Here is a 23,213-nt window from a genome sequence, read left to right on the forward strand (position 1 = left end):
CATGTGAGTTGAATGCCAGCGCTTAGGGACACACCTTGTTCAGATGGTCACACTTTTCTTCATGAGCGGACCAGCTCGGAGATGTGGCTCTGATCTTTGATTCTTCCATTTGAGGGTAGAGTTGGGTTTGGACTGACCTTCCAGATTGCTCATGACCTTTCATCATGATGAGCAAAACAAGCTGTGTCCTGGGGCATCCGAGGGAGCTAGTAATAGCCTCACTGAACGTGAGATAGGAGCTGGAGAAAAGCAACAATGTCAAATATCATTAGAATAGTATGAAGCAGAGTATAAGTGATCAGATATTAAACATCAAAGTAAGACTTATTCCCAGAAACTAACTAGGAAAAGGGATAATGTCTGTGGAACAGGCAGGTTGTAAGAAAGTCTAAGGGAAGTGGAGCCAGCCACCTTGGCTGCAGCTGAGCAAACAGCCCGAACACTCCCAGTTGCCACCAGCTTTGTCCTTTCCTTCCCAGTGACCAGGCTTTCCCACCATTCTTTGAGGTCCTAAGGCAAGTGTACGACTCATTGTCCCCCAGAACCCCGTGTTTCAGAGTGCACTCCCTCCATAGATAACCTGTCACAGAAGCAGCTGGGGTCTGCGTTTACTTTGAAAATAAATAGGTCCTTAGCCTTCCCTCCAGACCCAGTGAGTCACAGCTCTGAGGGCTGAGCCTGGAAATGTGCATTTGTTTTCACAAGTGCTTCCAGTGAAGATGCCCAGCGAAGTTGCGGAATCAGGTGGAAGATGAACTGAGACTGGCAGATAGACCCAAGCAGGGGTTCTCAGGAGAACCATTTTGGCATAGGTCACCTGATTTCACCAGGCCACATCTGGGAATGGTGCCTCTCACTACCAAAGTAAGGCACTGAAACTGTGAAGAATGGAGAGGACCACACCCCTCCCTCTGGGGGCAGAGGGACATTCCACATGACACAGTCCTAGGCACCAGGGCTTGAATTTCAGTTACCTTACCCTGAGCTTTGCATTTGGGGACCCACACACCTTGCATTCTATTAAAAATGTCCTCTCTTTCTGGGGAGAAGGCCTCAGCCTGAGGAGAAGCTTGCTGAGTGAAGGTCCTGCTGGAAAACTTCCCTGCTACTTATGACATAGCCTGGGCTGGCAGGGAAAGGCGCCCACGTGATGTGAACAGGCTCCTCCCCTTGGTATACATGTGGCCTACCAGAGCTGAGTCCTCTGCAGCTGGTCTGGGGAGCAGCTAGGATGCCATTGGCTTCCTGAAGTTCAGGGCAGGGCTCTCTCTGGCCACCTCGTGCACAGGGCCTGGGGCTGGGACCTGCTTCCCCCCCACTGCTGCCCTGTGTCTCCAGCCAGTGAGCAGGAAATGGACTCAGGCCTCCCCTCTCCCCATGGTGGGAAAGACTCTTCTTCAGGGAACAAGCCCATGAGCCACACGGTTGATTTGTTTGATGCTGTCACGACTCATTTCCACAGCTCACCAGGAGTCTGCTTGGGTCACTATGAGGCAGAGGCTTCCTGGGGACACTCACTCTCCTAAGACTCATGGTGACTATTTTCTTTTATCAGAAGTAGCTAGGATGTCTCCTGAGTGGGAAGAGGCCATTCCAGAATGACCTCTGGGTCACCATCATGCTGTTTGGAACCCCCAACGACGAAGGGGGAACTTCAAGCCACTAAGTTGCTTCTTGAGGGCTGCTGCCATCGGCTCTGTCACATGCTCTTCTGAGGAGCCGTAGGAAGCACTTCGGGCGGCTTCATGGGCCTCCGTTTCCAGGCCAGTCTCTAAAGGCCTAGCCATGTAGCCGTCAGGAAGCCCTTGAGCAGAGTCCAGCCCCGGTCTGGAATGATGGTCTCTCGGCCTTCGAGGCTGCTTGCACAGCTGGCTGCCTGCGCTTCCAGTGCCTGGCTCTGTTCCAGATTTCTCTGGTCACCATCAGGCCGGGTGTCACTTGCATTATCAACAGAGGGGACATGCCTGTGCCAGCCCATGTCATCAGTTGTGCTCAAAGTGGCTTCTCTGAAGCTGAGGGTTCTTCACCTTTGACTCAAACCAGATATTGACGAGTGTGCCACCAGCAACCAGACGCTGTGTGCTCACATCTGCACCAACACTGTGGGCAGCTACCGCTGTGAGTGCCGGGAAGGCTTCGTCTTAGAGGACGACGGGAAGACATGTACCAGTCGTGACAGATACCCCAACGACACCGGTGAGTGTCAGTAATATATCATTTATGTTATCAGATCTGGATACAACTTTATCACTCTATCTATGTGTATACATATTTGTATATACTTTTTTACTCTATATCTTATATAAATATAGTACTACAATGCCTATCCTTTCGTGTGATATGTATTATGGTATATATATATATAATATATATTATTTATATACTATAACCTAGAAAGGTCCCAAGTATGTATATATCATTATATGTGAAATATAAATATGTAGAGCATATAGCTCATATTACATAATTATATTTTGGTGACATTTTAGCATTTATGTTCTATATCTTATTTTACATAATATACTCATGTATTGTAGAATATGTATATATAATTTGCATATTATTATCTATAGTCGCTAGGAAGCCCAGCTGCTCCTGTGGAGCCAGTGGACAAAAAGGGCAGGTGGGACCTGAGGTGAGAACACTGAACATAAGTTCAAGTGCTTCTAGGGAAAGGTGGTGGGAGGCAATGTTCATTATCAAGCAGGGCTAGAAGAAAGCAGTAGGCTAATGGGAAAACAGCAAAGCTTGGTCATATATTAAGGGTAATCAAGATGAGCAGAAAAGAGGACAGAAATACTGTGTCCTCTCCAAAGAAATGTGCTGAAATAAAAATATGAACCATTTCCCACATAAGGTACCAATCTGTATCAATGCTACTCAAAAGTACTTATGCCTGGGCCCTGTCCATGAGCTATTTGTTATTCAATTCATGATCAGATTTTTAAAAAAGAGGAGGAGGAGGAGGAGGAGGAGGAGGAGGAGGAGGAGAAAGAGAAGAAGAAGAAGAAGAAGAAGAAGAAGAAGAAGAAGAAGAAGAAGAAGAAGAAGAAGAATCTGAGAGTGCTTATGAATTTTTATATCACTTTGACAGAGGAAATTTATTTCAGCCCGGAAAATGGGTGCTTGTGTTATATGTCTGATTTCTCAAAGCAAATCACTTTGTGTTATATGGAAAGCATCAGCGCACAGTCTGTTGGAAAATGTCTAACAGCTGGAGCTTCAGTGCAGCATCGAGAACCTGGGTCATCTTCTGTCCCCTGATCCCACTGAGATGTCTCGTCACTGAGGCATGTGATCAGCCTGAGTGCTGGGTTCCTGCTTTTAGTCTGGAGTTGAAAAGAACAAATGAGCTGGAGGGAAATGGTAAGGAAGGGAGAGAAAGGAAAAGAAGCTCCAATGCTATGCCTGTGCCTCAGAGAATGCCTTAGTGGGCCATTATCACAGCACTCACTTATTAAATAACTCTGATCTCTCTGCCAGGTCAGCAGTGCCAGCTAGTCATCAGAAATTCAGGATTTCAGTCTATAGGCCCTAATGTCACTAGGTCTTCCTACTGGAATGAACATTGAACTAACTGATCTTCTCTGACCAAGGTCAACCAGGCAAATTCCCTAGATAGAAAGCCCTTAGTCTTTCTGCCTGGAGGGCAGGTTCTATCCGGCCCGGGGCCCGCGCTTCCACTCACCAATGTAGAGAAGAGGATGCTAAGGGCTGAGCTCTGGCATCTGCTTGGGAAGAGAACATGACTAGAACACAGTCATCACCACTGAAGGGAGCCAGGGCTATTTTTTTTTAATGGTAATAGTCTTAAAGGTCAAATCCCCATATACCTAGAGATGCAGGGAGATGAAGACGCCAGTTTGAAAGCTTGTGAGATGAAACCTTGGCTTCCGAAGGGGAGAGGAGACAGCAGACAGCTGGGGACCAGCTGCCTCACAAGGAAAAAAACTACAAAGCACAATTTTGACAAACAACTTGTTGAGTCATGAAGAAACGCCATGTGTTAGAAATGAACGTACAATACCTATTTGGAGCCAGCTGGAGACTGGGTAGTTGGGGTTCATTGTGTAAGTTAGAAAACTAGGATTGGGGACCCTTTTGAGAGCCTGAGCATGGGGATCTTGTCCTCCTATCCCCCCCACCCCCCAAGATGATCATAAGGCAAGGAGGAGCAGACTTTGAGGCCAGGAGGTTAGTTGAAAGAGACTAGAATGATGTTTACAGATGTTTTTTGTTTAAAAGTAAAATAACTGCCTTTTCCTCAGGGCAGAGAAGTTGGGGGGAGACAATAATGTATAATTTGTCTCTTAGATTATAGCCTTTATTGAAAAGCAGAAGCTCTTTGGGCGGGAGAAGGATACCATCTTTTAACTACTAATCAATTCATGGGTGTGCATACTTGAGAATTAGTCGCCGCAAAGTAGCTTTCTGACTTTTCACCTTAAAACTGGATTTCCCGCTCTTGAGCTTGGTGGGTTGTGAGCTGCCCAATCTGGCGATAGCATTTGTGTCTTTGCCTCGAGTTAAGGTGCAGGTGAATCCTCTTTCACCTGATGTCCAAGACATCTGGGGTAGCCCTAACCAGAGCAGGGCCATCAGAAACTGCAACAGCCAACTCTGCCATGTATCAGGGCACAAGGACCTGGGACCTGGAACCTAACCCCTCCACCAGCTATCTCTGCCTGGCCAAGAAGAATGGTTTGCAGGGAAACTGGCATAACTAGCAACACCCAGAGAGGTTGATAACAGAGAATAGTATCAAGTCTTAGACGCTGTTTCCTTGTTCTTTGGTTTCCAGTTCTCTTCACCCACCGATGTAAGATCCAGCTTCTCCAAACACTTTCCTCTCCAATCCCCAAGCTAGCAGATAGACAGCCATCATGCTGTGTGTGGTACTTGAAGGGTGGCTCTGAATTAGAGTGCAGCGGTAGCATCAGCCTGGAGAGGTCACCTATGCGCTGATCTTCAGTGATGGCTGAGGCAGGGAGGTGGGAAATCTCAGCCATTTGTTTTGCAGCGTTAGGCTCTATAGGACTTTGGGGGCCAGTGCAGTGCTAATGAGTTTCTTTCTTAACCATCCTGTGCATACAAGTTTGGAGATGTGTACATTACTGGACCCACTCTTTCAAAGATTTGCAGGTCAAGTATGTTAAAGGAAAGATTGCTTTAAAATAAAAGTTAGCTACAAACTGTAGCTATTTTTTTATTTTTATTTTTTTATTTTTGTACGCTTTATGCTTGATATCTTTTTTATATATTTTTATTGTATTTAATAAAAGGGTTACATGATATTTGCCAGATAGAAGGTGCATTAATTCACATACATTGATACCCTTCCACATGTCTTGGTCCCCATTACCGCCCCCCTCTTGGTTTTCCCCCCTTCCCTGTCCAATATTGGATACATTTGTATTTGGTTACTTTTTTTCTTTTTAAAATCTCCATTCTTTCTCTCTAATCCCCCGAGACAGGATCTCACTATATAATAGAAGCTGGCCTTGAATTTCAGCACCTCATAAACACAAACAAGCCCAGTACAAAAAAATGATTTCTTAGAAAACTTTATAGCCAAACATGATGACACAAACTTATAATCCCATCCTGGGGAGGCTAAAGATAGGAGGATCATGAATTTGAACCCAAACTAAGCTATAGAGTGAGACCGTATCTCAAACATATAAGAAGTATGGAGCTGGGTTTCAGTGGCTCACATCTGAGTCCTAGCTACTCAGTAAGCTGAGATCTGAGGATCATGGTTTAAAGCCCTGGACAGCAAAGCCCATGAGACTCTTATCTCCAATTAAACACAAAAATGCTGGAAATGGAGCTGAGGCTCAAGTGATAACCAGCCTTGAGCAAAAGAAGTTCAGGGAGAGCATCCAGGTTCTCAGGTCAAGCCCAGGACTGGAACACCAAGCAAACCAAAGCAAATATATATATATGTGGTGCATAAGCATTTGCTTCTATGTTTTATGAAGAGAAACATCCCAGCACTGACACACATGCAGGTGTAAGGAAGGACAGGTGCATCTTCACATCCTGTCTCATGAGGTTGGGCACTGAGCAGCTTACACTAACTCTGATGGGTTGGCTGGGAGGAAGCATCTTGAAGTCATTTCTTCAACAGCTGTGATGATATAGAAAATTCCTGGGAGTTAGGAGAGCTGATAACCAGGATTGCCGTAGAACTCACTAGCTATGTGGCATTGGTCAGATCTCCGGGCCTCCCTTTTCCTCTCTGTAGACCAGAGACATGAGCTCCATGAACTCGGAAGACCCCTACAGCCTCTTAAACTTGTTTCCAAACTTGGTGTGATGCAGCGTAATCAACAAGCCGCTGCTGCCAATTGGCACTTCATGCGTTCTCATTTATTTGTGCTGTCCTTACCGAGACTTGAAAACATAACCAGCTTCAACACTTTCTAAGCAGAAAACTTGCCTGACAATGTCTAAAAGGTGAGTAACTGCACATCTGAACATTTGGCTCAGTAATACGAAATGTTAGGGCCCCAAAGAGCCCTTCTGCCTTCTGAAATATTAAGCAGCTAAGCTAGTACTTCACATGATCGTTCTGAGGTTGGGGGTTAATGAATGATTATTGAACACAAACACATGTCATCTCCTCTTCTGGCCTACCATTTTTAACTTTGCATTGTCTAATGTCTACAAGGTAGGAGAGATTTTTTTTTTTAAGCAAAGACAGACGGAGTAGAGGAGCATGGCCCCCCCAAGGCTTCTCCAGCCTGAGAGCTGACAATGCTCAGATTCAGTGACACAAGCCATCTGGCTAATAGGTATTTCAGTCACTTTGATTTGGGGTTTGGAAAACATGGAGCTGGAGCCAGTTTCAGCACCCCGGGGAGTCTGTGCACCACTGATGGGGAGAGGTTGGCTCCGCAGTAATTAGCATACCCGTCTTTATTTTTCAACTTTTGTTTCTTTTCCGATAACATGGCCATGACCCCCCAGCATCATTCACTCCAGTTCAAAGTGGGAAAGACAGCCAGGTGTTTCGTATCACTCCCAAGCTCCGATAAGTCATAGATCAGTGACTCTCAACCTTGCAGTCACCTGGGGAGCACTCAGACTCTCAGATCCTGTTGCCACACTGCCACCCTAAGATGGATGGGGTGCAACAGGTTTCCCAGGATTTCTAAGAGGCCCCCAGAGGATTGTAATCTGGCATGGCCGCACACTTCCACGAAATCTAGAGCACAAATCTGCACAGCCAATCTTTGAAAACAAACAAGCTTTTGTTCTTTCTTGACACCGCCCTCGTGAAATATGTTGGGAACATTCTTTGGTTTTGCTCTGTTCATGTAGGTCTTACTACCACGTTAAGTGGTGCGTTCACATTTCTGATGCTTCTTATGTGCAGCCTGCTACAGTTCAGTAAAAATTTGAGCTCCATGCCCCCTGGTGGTGAGTCAATAATATTGCACCTTCAACATTCCAACAAGCTGGAAGGAAATTGTTAAATGCTGTCTCACTGGACTTTCCCTGGAGATGCCAACGCACACCATAAACTAAGAGGACTGAAAACACACAGGAGAGATTCCATCTTGATTTCTAAATGAACCGCTAATATGCCATCTATGAGGTAGCTTTGAGCTCCACAAGGACCTTTGTGCTCCAGAAACTTCACACATAAAGAAGATAGAGTTTTGATCTTCATCCCTCACAGAGCTATAGTCACAGAATGATATCACGTTACCTACCTCATAGCTCTCATTTCTGGTAAACAATAAGCATTAGGATTAGTGAGTACCCTATGGGGGGGCATTTGCACTGGGACAGGCAACCATTCTAGGAGCTAAGTGTCTTCTTTAATTAATTCGTCATAGGTGACAGGTACCAAGGCACAGATGCATGCAGAGCTGTGGTTAGCATACTCTCAAAGGTACTGAGTGACAACAGTGAGATTAACAACCTGATCCCCTCAGTCTACCAGTCTACACTTTGACCCACATCCATGGCAACTTCAAGGCTTTCCTGTGCTGTTAATCTTGATTTTCCAGCATTTGATAATTGTACAAAGGAACAGAACACAGCCCAGGCCTTTCCAAGTCAAAAAATCAAGTTGCTTCCCTTTCTGGAAATTGCTTTTCTTTTCTGTTAGAGACAGTGGCGCAGAGATGGGTCAGTTCTAATATTCTGTGACCCAAATGAAGTCTGGAACCTGCTGATGAGATTTATCCTGTCACAGAATTGTCAGATTGCCCAGTGGCGCCAGCAGTAGGAAATTTCAAGTAGTTATGTTAAAATACAAATGTAAACTTTGGTGTGTGACTTAGCATTTCTGCCAACAGGACTTGCTTCTAAAAAAAGGTCAGGTATAGAATGTGAATTAGGTTTCTTTGTCTTTCTTTCTCTCTTTTTTGCCAGTAAGGGGCCTGGGTGCTGTCTCTTGGCTCTTTTGCTCAAAGGTAGCACTCTACCACTTTGAGCCATAGTGCCACTTCCAGATTTTGAGTGGTTAATTGGAGATAAGAGCCTCATGGGGAAGTTTCCTTACATCTGAGCCTCCTGAATGGCTAGAGGATACTCAGGTTACAGGCATGAGCCACTGGCATCTGGGTCATATTTCTTTTATTTAATACACTTTGTGCAGGCTAAATAGCAGATGCGGAATAAGTAGATGGAAAGGAAAGGAGGTAGGAAAGATGGGTGGATGGAAGGATAAATGGTTGGGAAGATGATTAAGAGAGTTCTGAATGGAAATTAGGGTAGGCATATGGGTGGGATCACATAAAATGGGTGTTTAGGGGTAAAGATTGAAGTTTTGTCCAACCTAAGTTGTGCTGTCTACACAGAATGTGAGTTCCTATGGGAGCAGCAGAGTCCAGATGGACTGAGTCTGTTGATAGCCTATAGGTAGCTGAGAGCTAGCCACCTCTCATGGCCTCGTCATTGACTTACACTAGCATGGAAAGCACGGGGAAATGTCACCTTCAGCCTCTCTTCCAGCCTCCCGGCTGAGGTGTCTCACTCCTCCTCATGTCTTCTGCAAAGCCCTCTTTCTGTCTCTACTTTTTGGATCCCGCTCAACCCAGCCATACTCCTGTGAAGATCTGGATCGTCAGAGGCAATGACGATTCACTTTGTGAGTTCTGTTACTTACACTCACGGCTATTGCTAGCCTGTGAGAACTTCCCCTTCGAGGGACATATAAAGCAGATTTATAGAGCTTGTATCTTGAAAGGCACTGATAAAGGCTCCATGTTTGTAGACATTAAAGGCACTGATAAGGGAACCCTGGTCTGCATTTTCATGCATTTGGGATGTCCAAATAGGAACAGCTGCCCAAAAGGTAGCACAGCCTCTCTTTCTAGCCCCTCTCCTCCGACCTCTGGGGCATGGTGGCCAAGAACCTCAGAACTATCAAATCCTCTATGCCCATCATCAGCTGCTCTGTGTCCATACCCACCCCACCTTGCAACTCTTCCTCATGCTGCCTCATCTCTAGGGCATGAGGAGAAGTCTGAGGACGCTGTGAAGGCCGGGACATGCTGTGCTACCTGCAAGGAGTTCCACCAGATGAAGCAGACAGTGCTGCAGCTGAAGCAGAAGGTAGGGAGAACTCTGCCAGAGCAGTGCAGTAGAGGAAAGGAGGGTGTGGCCAGGGTGGAAGGTGGGGGCATGCAGGCTGAGCACTCACTGTGGGTCATGTCAGATGAGTGTGGGTGACAGAGCTGACAGTGTAAACACACACACACACACACACACACAGGATTCTGGTAAGAAACACATGGTAGAACTATAGAGAGGGTAGAGATGCTACTATTGTGTTTTGTTTTTATTACAATGTTATTGTTATTATCAAGGTGTTGTACAGAGAGGCTATCATTTTGTAAGTCTAGTAATGATTACATTTCTCTTTTTTGTTTTTTCATATATTTTTTATTGTAATTAATAGAAGGGTTACATTATATTCACCAGATAGAAGGTGCATTACTTCACAAACATTGATACCCTTTCTCACGCCTTGGTCCCCATTTCCCTCCCCCCATCCCCACCCCTCATCTTGTTTTCCCCCCTTTCCTAGCATATTTCAAATAAACATATATATATACAATATATCAGATATCAAGGTAAAATACTGTAACAACAACAAAAAAAACCTAGCAGAGATTTACAATAGAGAAAAACCTAGATACATAGGCCATATTGGATGATACTAAATGAAAGTACCTCCAGGATATAGAAACAAAAGCCATATAATGAGTGATTGTTGTCCTTAATGTACTATGTTATCTCTCATCTCTTTTGCTGTCCCTTGGTTATCTCATTTCTCTTTTTTTTTTTTTTTTTTTTTTTTTTTTTTTTGCCAGTCCTGGGCTTGAGCTCAGGGCCTGAGCACTGTCCTTGGACTTTCTCAAGGCTAGAGCTCTACCACTTGAGCCTCAGCACCACTTCCGGCTTTTTTTCTATGTATGTGGTACCAAGGAATCGAACCCTGGTCTTCATGCATGCTAGGCAAGCACTCTACCACTAGGCCATCTCCCGGGCCTCATTTTCTTTTTTTTTCTTGGACACTATTACCCTTCTTTAGCTTCCCCCAGTATCCTCCTCCCAGCCTTGCTTATTTTGTGGGGATTTTTCTTTGAGACAAGAATCTTAACTGTGTAAATCAAGCTGTTCTGGTACTCAATATGTAGCCAAATCAGGCCTCAAACTCATGATCTTCCTGCCCCTGCTGGAATTCCTCAGTGCTGAGATTATACTCTGTGCCACCATGCCCAACATCCGTGTGAATTTTGTTAAAGAACGTACATTCGGGATATCTGTTACCCTAGGATGGTTACACTTGTATTTTGTCTGTGCTTTATTGACAGAGAACTTTTTTCTTTTTGTAAGAGAGAATTCCCTCTTTCTACTCTGGGCCTGGGCACTGCCCCTGAGCTTTTCCTCTCTAAGCTAGTACTAATTATGAAGTGCTTTTCAAGCTGCATCTCAGGAATTCATGCCAGTGGGAGGGCATACTTCATTGTGGGCTCCAGTGTTCTACTACGAGGCTAATGTAAGACATTGATCCTCCGAAATTCACTGATGGGAGATGAGGGAAAATGGAAGGTGCTACCATCTTCCTCAGAATGCTTATATAACAACAGCTGTATCCCACAAGCCCACCTGGGCCTCGTTTGTGCAGAAGGTCACCTCCAAGACATCTAGCTCATGGGTACCTTCACTCCTATTCTCCCTGCAGCTGACAAGAAGCCAGAATGTGATTACTCATGGTGGGGGGGTGAGGTGGGGCAGCCAGGAGGCCAGGTGAGCTTGGAGGAGCACAGGGAAGAGTTTGAAAGCCCAGCCATGGGTATGACTCATCACCAGGCTTGCTTGTTTGAAATTTGAAGTGTGCTGATATGGTCACCTCATTTTATGGACATGAAAATGAAAATCTGGAAGGCTGTGAGGTCATAGGTAACGAGGTCAGTCTACCACTGAGGATTAGAGCCAGGAGCAAGCACAGACAGGATGTTGCTTTGTGTTGATGTGTAATGGCTAGACTCTGGCCAGGCACATTAAAGATGTCACCACTCTGCTCCTGTAGCAGCCCTGCAGGTGACTGTTTGAAGGTCAGTCTTAGGATGAGGAAGTCCAGATCCCATAGACAATGAGAGGGCTGAAGTCTGCCTGATGCTAGAGTTGACCTTGCAGTTGCTCAGTTGTCTTCAAAGCTTTGCTGTTCTCTTCTCTTTGTAGATTGCCCTGCTTCCCAACAATGCTGCTGAGCTGGGCAAATATGTCACTGGAGACAAGGTGCTAGCCTTAAACGCCTACCTCCCAGGACCTCCTGGCCTGCCAGGGGGCCAGGGCCCACCTGGTAAGTGTGGAGAAGTCCCCAGGGCTGAGAGAACCAGCAGAGGCCGGCTGGTTCATACTCAGCAGGGCTGGGTGGCCTGCTCTGGCTTCCACTGGGAGACATAAAACAGGTTTGGGGGAGCAGGCACATAGCTGTGCCATAAGGGATCCTGGGATGTTAGGAATGGACCTAAAGACTGTTTAAAACTAGAGAAACACACAATAATAGCTATTCTTTAACTCATACTAGAAAGAATTTAACATGTACACAACTAGAACAAAGTTACCACTCAGTTCTGCCAACTCATGGCCATCCTTCCCTTGTTTTCACCTATTCCCAGTTCTCATTCCTCTTCCTTTCATATTTTAACATATTTTTTTGCCAGTCCTGGGCTTGAGTTCAGGGCCTGAGCACTGTCCTTGGACTTTCTCAAGGCTAGAGCTCTACCACTTGAGCTTCAGCACCACTTCTGGCTTTTTTCTATGTATGTGGTACTGAGGAATCGAATGTGGGTCTTTGTGCATGTCAGGCAAGCATTCCTACCACTAGGCTAAACTCCCGACCCCAACATTTTAATTTAAATTCCCTGTTTTGCCTATATATATATTCTTTAAAAGTAGGTATTAGGCTAAGCCCAATAATTCAGTGGCTCAGGAGGTAGTGATTAGGAAGATTGTGGTTCAAGACCAGCCCAGGGACACCCAAAATGCTATTGAGACCATATCTCAATAAAATAGTGGTGATGCCCACTTGACAAAGTAGTAATATAAGAGACCTAAGACAGGAGGATCAAAGTCCAGGCCAGCTTAGACAAGAAGAGCAAAGACCCAGGAAATATGGGATACGAATTTAAAAATAATTACAAGGTGTTTTCAGGCTTTCTGATGAGCCTCTGCCTGGAAAGACAGATCAATAGACTTTTTTCACAAAAGGATATAATATTAGTGCTTGTGTGATTCTGAATAATGGACTGTCTCACCTCGGGTTATCACAGTTTAGCAGTGACAGATATTCCAGCTGGCCTCTAACATAACTTGATCTGTCCAGGGTCCTCGAGGGAGCAGAGGAGTGACTGAAGATGAATGAGATTTCCAATGGACCAGGCTCTTGCATGAAGAAAATTTTCATTTCTTATTTATAGTGCTAGGATGTATTAAGATGTATTAGAGAAGCTTGAAAGGGTTTCCCTCACCTGTAAATAAAAGTTCACTTCAAGTCCATGAATCACAGCCTGGCAGCCACATCGGAAGCTATACTGGATCAGAATCCATTGAGTTTGAAAGTTGAGAGAGTGGCTGCTGCTCTCTGAACTAGAACAAGATTGTCTCAAGCATCTGACCTGAGATTGAGGAAGTCTGCTGATCCATGAAAGGAGAGGAAGATAGAAAGGAAAATGCTGTTGCATTAATATTCCCTTGAGGCATATTAGTGAAGCTGCCAGAAGGTAGGGGGCATATTGTAAAAGGCAAGAGCTGGTGGCTCATGCCTGCAATCCTAGATACTCAGATGTCTGAGATCTGAGGATCGCAGTTCAAATCTGGTCCAGGCAGGAAAGTCTGAGACTCTTATCTGCAGTTAACCACTAAAAGGCTGGAAGTGAAAATGTTCATCAAGTGTTAAGTCTTGAGCAAAAGCAGCTAAGGAACAGTGTTTAAGGGCCTAAGTTCAAGACCTGGCACATAAAGAAAAAGGATTGGGGAGCAGTGGCCTTATGGTCTAGAGACCGGCCTGTCGGCAGAGTCCTCTCATGGGCTGTGTTCTCTCATTACAGGCTCACCAGGACCCAAAGGGAGCCCAGGCTTTCCAGGGACGCCAGGCCCTCCGGGCCAACCCGGCCCCCGGGGCTCAATGGGACCCATGGGGCCATCTCCAGATCTGTCCCACATTAAGCAAGGCCGGAGGGGCCCTGTGGTCAGTATCTCAGCAGAGATCTACTACTGCTATTGGAGAAAGTATTCTTGTCCTGTGCTTTTTCTCCTTCCATTAAGCCAGATCCTTGTGTCTTACAGGGTCCACCAGGAGCACCAGGAAGAGATGGCTCAAAGGTAAGCCTTGAAAATGGTCAGTATAGCTGAAGGTTTCTCCATTTCTCCCCACTCCACAGAAATCTGGTAACATTCAATAGGCAACTACTTACGTCCCCACATCGCATATGGCAAAATAGAATCACAGCTATGCAAAAATCCAAGTGTCCCAAAATCCTAAACATTCAGAGAGTTGACATGACACTCCAGGAAGTTTGGATTTTAACTGGGCATGATAGCGCATGCTTGAAAACCAATCATGAGAGACTGAGATATAAACACTGACGTTAAGGCCAGCCTGGACTGCCTGACCTTGTCTCAAAGAAAAAAAATGGAATATGGAGGGAAATTTTGAAGCAGATTTTCAGATTAAGGATGTTCAACCAGTAACATTTTGAAAATATTTCAAACTCAAGATGCTGTGAAATCTGATTCACTTCTTGTCCCAAAGCACTTTAGATAAAACATACTCATATCTTACTTTTAAAAAAACAAAACAGTGGCCAGGAGTTTGGCCTAGTGGTAGAGTGCTTGCCTAGCATGCATGAAGACCCGGGTTCGATTCCTCGGTACCACATACATAAAAATACGCCAGAAGTGGTGCTGAGGCTCAAGTGGTAGAGCTGTAGCCTTGAGAAACTCCAAGGACAGTGCTCAGGCCCTGAGCTCAAGCCCAGGACTGGAAAAAAAAAAAGAACAAGAACAGGCTGGGGGCTCACGCCTGTAATCCTAGCTACCCAGGAGGCTGAGATCTGAGAATGGCAGTTCAAAGTCAGCTGGGGCAAGAAAGTCTGTAAGATTCTTATCTCCAACAAACCACCAGAAATCCAGAAGTGGCGCTGTAACTCAAAATGGTAGAGTGCTAGCCTTGAGCAAAAAAGCACAGGGACAGTGCCTAAGCTCTGAGTTCAAGCCCCACGACTGACAAAAACAAACCAAAAAGAACAAAATCTAAAAGGCAGGGCTCTTTTAGTATTATGTTTTTATAAAAATAAGGTTTTGAGCTGCCACTGAAAGCAAGAAGAAAAACAATCACCAGTCCCACTACTAGGAAAATAACCCTGGCCTCTGTGCTGTGAGGGCCACACTGGTTTTTCTCATTAACCTGTTTGTCTTGGAGGGTGGTTTTGCCTGGGCCCTCATTTCTGTGCTTCAAGTCAAGAACAGAAGTTCTGATTCATTTTTTTCGAGCCGACTGCTTTCTGATCTCTTAGAGAAGTTGGCATGCGTTGCTTTAGAATGTGTCAGGTATTTTACATGCTGCCTGAAAATATAAGTATTCCGCTTGTCAGATCTGGTTTAAAAATATATGGCTGTAGGGGAACTTGGCAGGAGAGACACTTGATCTAAGCAGTTCTGTTCAACTAATTAGTCCCATGAGTCTAGCTTCAATCCCACATTTGTTTCCTACAGAAAAGGCCTGGTTTACACAGGGAGATGGTTGGTGGTATCTAGAGACGAGGTAATATCTGTGCTCTGAACACTAACCCCGACCTTTCTGTTTCCAGGGAGAAAGAGGAGCACCTGGGCCCAGAGGATCTCCAGTAAGTGGCACTGTCTGTCAAGCTTCTCAGGAGGGAGGCCACCAAGAATGTGGCTGTGAACCTTTGAGAGCAATTAATAGGGCCTTAACCCCAGAAACTCACCCTCCTGGCTGTCACTCCCCGCAGAGCTCCAGGGTGAGGAAGAACCAGCCTTTAACAGCTGGTTTGAATTTATTTTTATTTTTTGTCAGTCCTGGGGCTTGAACTCAGGCCCTGAGTACTGTCCTGGACACATTTTGCTCAAGCCTAACTCTCTGCCATTTGAGCCACAGCACCACTTTCAGCTTTTTCTGTGTATTTGCTTCCAAGGAATCAAACACAGGGCTTTGTGCATGCTAAGCAAGCATGCTAGGCTTATGCTCCAGGCCCTGGATTTCATTTTTAAATTTTTCACTGGTTATTTTTTCTTTTATTTTGATCTTTATACAAAATATCTACTCACCAGTCCCACATGCTGTAAGTCTATTCCCAAGCACATTATAACATTCCAGAAAGGACCAAGATATCAGGCCATGGATGTCCTTGATTTGGGATGGAAGAATAAATTGGCTACCTATAAACAGAAGCATCTAGGAGATTAGAAATGGACATTATCCCTGTTCTGTTGGCTCACATCTAGAATCCTAGCTAGTCAAGAGGCTAAGTCTGAGGATCAAAGTTCGAAGCCAGCCCAGGCAAGAAAGTCCATGAGATTCTCTATTCTAACTAACCACCAAAAAGCCAGAAGTAGAACTGTCACTCAAGTAGTTGAGTACCTTGAGCAAAAAGATCTCAGGCACAATGTACAGGCCCTAAAGCTTGTTGTCATTTCCGTATAAAAACTAAACCTTGTGGCCTAGAGGAAGGAGGTCTGGGCTGTTTTCTCAGCTCTCTCACCTGTTAGCTTGGTAACAACATTTCTTAGCATCTCTGGCCATTCATTTCCTCACTGCTTAGCAGGCTTGATAGGCGAGGGTGATGTGCCACACTGGTTATCTTGAGTGTGAGCTGACATAAAAATACTACAATAAATACTTTGCCGTCTATGCTGTTGCTTCATTGTGCCTTTAAACTTTTCCACCAGTTCCAGAACGTGTGTGTGTGTGTGTGTGTGTGTACTGTGATGAGCTTGAACACACTTTTGTTGTTGTTCACCATGCTCAATCAGTTTGGGAGCTAAAAAAGCTAAGCAAGAACACGAGGCCTTGAGTTCAAGGCACTGTATCGGCATAAAAATAAAGTTTAATAAATACGATACAGTGACGAGAGATATTTAATAAGTAGGAAAAATATGAAGTTCTTATTTGTCTATTTTCTAGTCATTAAGGATTGTGTGTGGAGGGGCGTGGTTTTTGGTTGATTTGGGTTTCATGCCAGTTCTGGGGCTTGGACTTAGGCCTGGGCATTTGCTCAAGACTAGTGTTCTATCACTTGCACCACAGCACCATGTTCAGCCTTTTCTGGGTAGTTTATCAAAGATGAAAGTCTCACAGACTTTTCTTCCCTGAGCTGGCTTTGAACCACAATCCTCACATCTCATGAGCCACCAGCGTCCAGCTAGGATTTGGTGTTTTTAAACCATACTCTCATAACTATCTTTAAAATAGCACTTTTCAAGAATAGGTGATAGCATTTTGAGCTTTTAGTATCCTCTACACCTTTTACATGGATTAAGTCACGTGAATGTTCGTGTCTGAACTGTATGACAATCTGTGAAGGTGGGACTCATTGTTCCCATTTTCCAAGCGGGCAACTGAGACAACAAGAAACCAAGTGCTTTGTCTGTGACCACACAACTTTCCAGCAGCAAAAGCTGAGACTCAAAACCAATCGAATCCAATCTTTATTCTACTGCCCTCGCAGTGGCTTCAAGATTATTCTGGCGCATATCTCAGAGGGTGGTCCTCTTATTCTTCTACCCAATTCCCTATTGCCTGGAGTGAGGAGGGAGGGGGCAGGTGAATGTATCACCGGTGCTATATGAAATGGGGAGTTGGAGAAGAATCTTGAAGGTCACAGGCCGTCTGTCTACATTTACTGTACTTGGGGCACAATTATTCACAAGAGAGTTGCTTGCAAGCTGCAGCTCCTAGCGAATGGTGGAGCCAGATGGCCATAACTGCTGTGGTGAGGGCAAGTGTGCCATAAGTCATAGCTTTGGTTTCTCCCATACTCACAGGGACCCCCAGGGTCGTTCGACTTCCTGTTGCTCATGCTGGCAGACATCCGAAATGACATCACAGAACTGCAAGAGAAGGTGTTCGGGCACCGGACTCACTCTTCCACAGAGGAGTTCCCTTCACCTCAGGAATTTTCTAACTACCCAGAGACCATGGACTTTGGCTCTGGAGATGACGATCCAAGAAGAACAGAGGCAAGAGACTTGGGGGGCCGCGGAGACTTTTATCCATAGCACACAGTTACATCTTCAACAGCTGAACAGTCCCTTTTCCTGCAGTACACGCATCTAAAGAAAAAAGGCGCTGGAGGCCTACGGGATAAATTTTGGTTGTCTTTCCTCTTACTTCTGCTCCCCCACTAGGCCTCTTCCAAATAATGTTTGCATGAGTTCTGCTGGAGGCAGGTAGGACATGACACACTCGCTGTGGAGGGATATTGCATGGTCTAGATCATACTTCTTCCATACTCAGCTAGCTTTCTCAGTAACTTCCATGATATCTTAAAATGAGGCAGAATACTAAACGTGAGCTCTTAGAAAATGTGTGGCTACTTCAAAAACCAATGTGTTCAAAATAGACTAGATTATTCCTCCTCTAATAGGGGTCTTCCATTTAAAAGGGGGTTGAAGGGTGATCTTTCTTGACAAGCTAGTAGATTCCATTCCAACTTGCTATCCAACTCTGACTCCAAAATTTTGTTACAGAGTGGAGAAAATTAAGGAATGATTAGGGGAAATGGAGAATTATAAATTTTTACTGTTATCTAACAAGTTATCTAACTTGCCATATTCGATCCTTAAACAGGACAATTAGAAGGTTATATCACCTATTTATTCATAAGAATCCTACTTGAAAAAGATAGTTCTTTTGGCTATCCAAAAAAAAAAATCTTTTCCAAATTGTAGAAAGGAATGAAGTCCATTTTGTTCCTTGCTTAGGACTGAGGATATGGCATAAGTGGTAAAGTACCTGCCTAGAAAACCCAAAGCCTTGAGTTCAAGCCCCAGTACTACCAGAAAAGGAAACACAACTTTCTTTAAAACGTATTTGATTGCAACCATACCTTGCTCCGTAAAGCACAGATGATTTGTTAAATAAGGTGGTTTGACCTTTAGAAAGAGGTTCAGATTCGCTGGCTCTGACCAGGTGCCCAGAGACAGGTCATTAGGCTATGATGTAAGTTGAATCCATACACAATGGAGCTCAAGGATGGAAGGAAAGTGACGGGAAAGTGCTATGGGCACAGGGGAAAGAGAGGGACCTCACTGAATCCTAAGTAGCGGGGACAGGCAAATTTGGTTTTTTAGGGATTTGAGGCTTTTGTTTAGAGTGAGACCCACAAAAAGGGAGTTGACTATTGAGAATTCTCTTGAATAAGGAAATGGAAAAGCTATTTTCCATGCTCAAAAGAAATTCTCTTTCTCCTCTCTTTCTCTCCCTCCCTCTCCTCCTTCTCTCTCCCATCCCCATTTTGGGCCTGGGTCTAGCCCTGAGCTGTTTTTTTTTCAAAGCTACTATGCTAACACTCCTGACTTCAAGTATGTATGTATATATATATATATATATATATATGGTAGTTAATTGGAGATAATATACTCATATATCTGGACTGGCTTTAAACTTCAATCCTCATATCTCAGCTAGGATTACAGGTAGGTGCTCCCAGTTTCCATTTCTTTTTTTTTTTATCCTTGGGAGCTTGAACTCTGGGCCTGGATGCTGTCCCTGAACTCTTCAGCTCAAGGCTAGCACTCTACCACTTGAGCCACAGTGCCATTTCTGGGTTTCTGGTGGTTAATTGGAGATAAGAGTCTCATAGACTTTCATGCCTGGGCTGGATTTGAACTACAACCCTCGTTTTTCATCCTCCTGAGTAGCTAGGATTGCAGGTGTGAGCCACCAGCATCCAGCCCCCATTTCTTTTGAATATATATTATTCTCCTATGGTGAAACTTGTTGGAAGAGTTCTCCACCATTGTTGACTTCATGTGACACTTCTCAGTCTCTTTACTGACAAATAAGAGGAAGTGGCTCTGTCCACAAAGCTCAAGTGCTTCCTTCCTTTCCATCCTGTCCAAAATACAGTCTTGGGTCAGCTATTTCTCACTCATGCCAAATCCACGGTGGGTGACCACCAGCATTTTAAAGATGAAAACAAATGCTGTCCTAGGCCATCTTTCTATCCTCCCTTTTCCCCCTCAGTCTCTATAGAATCAGGCCTTTCTCATGGACTTGACATTCAAGAAGGGATGGATATAACACCTGCTGAGTCCAACCTGGAATTTATTTAATGTTTGCTGTTTGAGCAATGCAGTATTTAAAAGGCGTGGATGGGTGGATGGATGGATGGATGGATGGATGGCTGCCTGCTCAAAAGAAAACTCTGCATAGGCTCTGTAAGAAATGACTTGTTCCACCTTTAATTGTTCATGGAGAATTTTATTACCTTGACTTTTTGGACAGTTGAATTGTGTTTAGAAATATAATTTTTACAGTCAAAGGCTGATAAAAATGCATGCTAACTGTTATGTTTGGTCAGAGCCCTGGCTATTATATAAGAAGAATGAACTGAATATTATAATGGCTAGGATTTGTGAGGCTATTCTAGGTAAGTATCTCCAGCAAAATGCATAATCGTCTCTATTTTGTAATCTCAAATTACTAGAGTATATCAATTTAGAAAATCATTACTAATCTTCTGACTTTCAAAACTTGGATAACTATAACATCAAATGTATATTGTCTAGGCCCAAATTACATTTTTCCAAGATAAGAGGTTATAAGGTATCATTATTTCTAATGTATCTTAGTTGGGGCTTTAAAAACCAAGCTATCATGTCTAAACAGGGCTTCTGCACAAAACATGAAAAAGAATTAGGAGTAAGCATAAAATTTGCCACAGATATACTAAGTCACTTCATGTTACAGGAGAGAAAATAGACTTCTGTGTATCTCTTGAACTCTTCAGGAGAAATGATGGCTTCCATTTTTTTTTTTTGCATGTTCCTAACTAGAACTTAATTACAAGTCACCTTTGCTATTGCAAAGCAGTGAGAACAAAAATTTCCTGCAGGTAGTAAAAGGAGGACATGCACTTTAGTGTGAGTAAACCCAGTTTCAAAGGGAGAAATTCCCAGCTTTTCTGTGCCAATGGGAGGACAAAGAGGATTCTGCCTTTTCTTACCTCCTGTGTTGATTTTCAGCGCCTACCACAGAATTGACCCAAGTCAATTCTGCTCTGTAGACTCATACATGTGCATAGCATGAGCAGATAATAAATGTTCACTGGGGAAGGGAGGGAAGAGTTAATCCATCAACAGGCAGGCACAGAGCACCCTGCTGGGTCATATTTCCTTTCCAACATCCAGAGCCACTGTTGGCCCTCCCTGGAGGGCAGTGGACAGCCCTCTCTGACAAGGCACCCCTGTTTTCAGGCTGCACTTCCTCATTCTATTTTGAGTGTGGCTTCCTTCTTCAACTCCATCCCTGGGGTCCTGCAGAGAAAGACAACCACTGCAGCCTCCTCCTGAAATCTTGTCTTCCACACAGCCTTCCTGAAAGGGAAAGTCATTTGCATGTATCTGGGCCAACAATTAATAGAATAGAAGTTATTAATCATGAATTTGGAGAACTAGATGAAATGTTTCCTGGCACCATCAGCATGTAGGTTTCATAACAAACCAAAAAAATAATTTTCCATTTGGAAAAAACAATCATGACTGTAATTGTTAATGCATAAAATCATGGGTTTATACAGTCCTTCTGCAAAGGTTCCTGCATTAAAGAAACTGTAGGACAGAGCTCTTTTACCACACATCATAAGGAATCCCCTGAGAGATTCCACAGGGAGTTTGTGAATTTTATGGATTTACCTCTCCCAGTGACCAGACATATGCTTCTGCAACAGTTCATTATTTATATTGGGTCATATAACAGTTGAGCTAATATTCCAGCCAGTAATGGATGTAATACTATGAAGAACTTTTGTATGAATGTATATGCTTAATAACAAAGTTATTTTCTTATGTGGTTCTCCTGTGTTGTGTCCTGACACTAGTCCTGTGGATGGAATCATTCTTGTGCCAAGTAAATGCAGGAAGATGGAAAGGGACATTTCTCAAGAGCTGGGGTGCACTGGGGATCTGCCACTTCCTAGGGGCTAGAAGTGGTCTGAGTCAAAATCAAGGTCTGAAGGCCTACGCATGCACCACTGAGGCTAGGCCCTATAGGGTCTTTCTGTAGCTCTGAGTCCCCCCAAAAGGGGTTATCAAATTAGGGGCTCTTTGAGAGTGCTTTAGGAGCTCACAAAGCAAGGGTCTGGAAGGGTTACTAGTTGCTAGCCACCCCAAACCCCATTGCTGCTGTACCCAGGTGACTTTAGTGTACATTCAGCTTTTTCTGTTTTCCATTAGAAATTCACATGATTTTCTTTGGGGGTTGGGGAGAGAATGTGGACTACCTAAAAACAAAAGAAAGAGAAAAAGAGAGATGCTAAATACAGTCGGGAGGAAGAAGGGCTGTGAGTTGATAGTTACAGTGTTGTTTGGAAAGAGGATGGAGGTGAGGTACATGAGAGGAAAAGAGGAGAAGGAGAAAGGGAGGGGGAAGGAAGGGAGGGAGGGAGAGAGGGAAGGAAGGAGGGAAACAAAATTGCTCCTGGGAGATTTTAATCATCTCGGTGTATCATTAGTATCCTGAAATAACCTATATATCTACACACTCACTTTCCTTTAGCAAATACTTATGAAGTGCCCGTTGAGAGCTGGATATTGTGTTAGGAGCTACACACACAGTGTGGAACAAAATGTCATAATTCTAATCCTCCCAATGGGACTTTTGGTTGAACAGATAAGTATCCTTCCAGACAAAATAAATGAATCACATAAATATGCAGTTACAGACTCTGATCAGCACCATAAGGGAAAGTTCTGGCTACTACAGAGCCAATAAAAGCCCACCCTGGGCTCCTTCCCGCAGCCACCCACAACTCACACAGGCCACACAAGACCTCCTGGCCTCTGGCAGAGAGAAGCTTCGTGGATGTTCTGGGTGAAGCAGTGGACATCTTGGTGTAAATACTGTCAGAGCTCTTAATGAAGAGGCTGAGTGAATGCCTGCCCCCACACACACACTTGGCCGTCCTACTGGGGAAATACCGGGGGCTGCCGCCTTGATGTCCAGCATAATCTGAAGCCTGCTGTGTTCTCCTGACCAAGACACGGAGGATGAAACAGCATGCTATGCTTTGGGATCCCAGAACATTGGAGCGCCCTGCTTCAGTTCCATGTGCAGCCTTTCTCAGTCAGGAGCCTCTCGTGAGTCCACTCACACATGTCTAGGTGCAAGGCTGCGTGGAGATGGACCAGTGGGAAGCACCCTGAGCCTGGATGGTGTACAGAGGGAACACAGCTCTTCAAGGACGTACGTACGGGCCATGACTGCTCAGGAAAGTGGTTGTTTTCATGTCCACAGACGTCGATTAGACCAATAGCAGATCGAAGTATTGGGGGGCAGAAAACAATACTACATTAGTACTAAACATGTCATGCTTTCTTTAACTTACCGTGAGTCTTCACAATGAGTCACGTAGCATTTCCATTGTATTAACAATTATACATGACCTAGAGATTTTAAAGCATGGTAGTAGATCAAATGCAAACTCTACGAAGTCTTTATT

General features: G+C 44.4%; 1 protein-coding gene across 1 annotated transcript in view; it reads left to right on the forward strand.

The window, feature by feature from the left end:
- The window catches only part of Ccbe1 (collagen and calcium binding EGF domains 1), a 161,495-nt gene extending 139,375 nt beyond the window's left edge, over positions 1-22,120 (forward strand). Inside the window, exons 5-11 of the mRNA XM_090353013.1 lie at positions 2,044-2,196; positions 9,470-9,573; positions 11,710-11,830; positions 13,581-13,720; positions 13,819-13,854; positions 15,342-15,377; positions 17,536-22,120. Coding sequence (XP_090209139.1) covers positions 2,044-2,196; positions 9,470-9,573; positions 11,710-11,830; positions 13,581-13,720; positions 13,819-13,854; positions 15,342-15,377; positions 17,536-17,769 — 824 coding nt within the window. The 3' untranslated portion in view covers positions 17,770-22,120. The remainder of the gene's footprint in view (positions 1-2,043; positions 2,197-9,469; positions 9,574-11,709; positions 11,831-13,580; positions 13,721-13,818; positions 13,855-15,341; positions 15,378-17,535) is intronic.
- The last annotated feature ends 1,093 nt before the right edge of the window (positions 22,121-23,213 follow it).

This window comes from Megascapheus bottae, chromosome 19 (genome assembly GCF_031878675.1).
Source record: "Megascapheus bottae isolate mThoBot1 chromosome 19, mThoBot2.hap1, whole genome shotgun sequence".
Classification (NCBI taxonomy): Eukaryota; Metazoa; Chordata; class Mammalia; order Rodentia; family Geomyidae; genus Megascapheus; species Megascapheus bottae.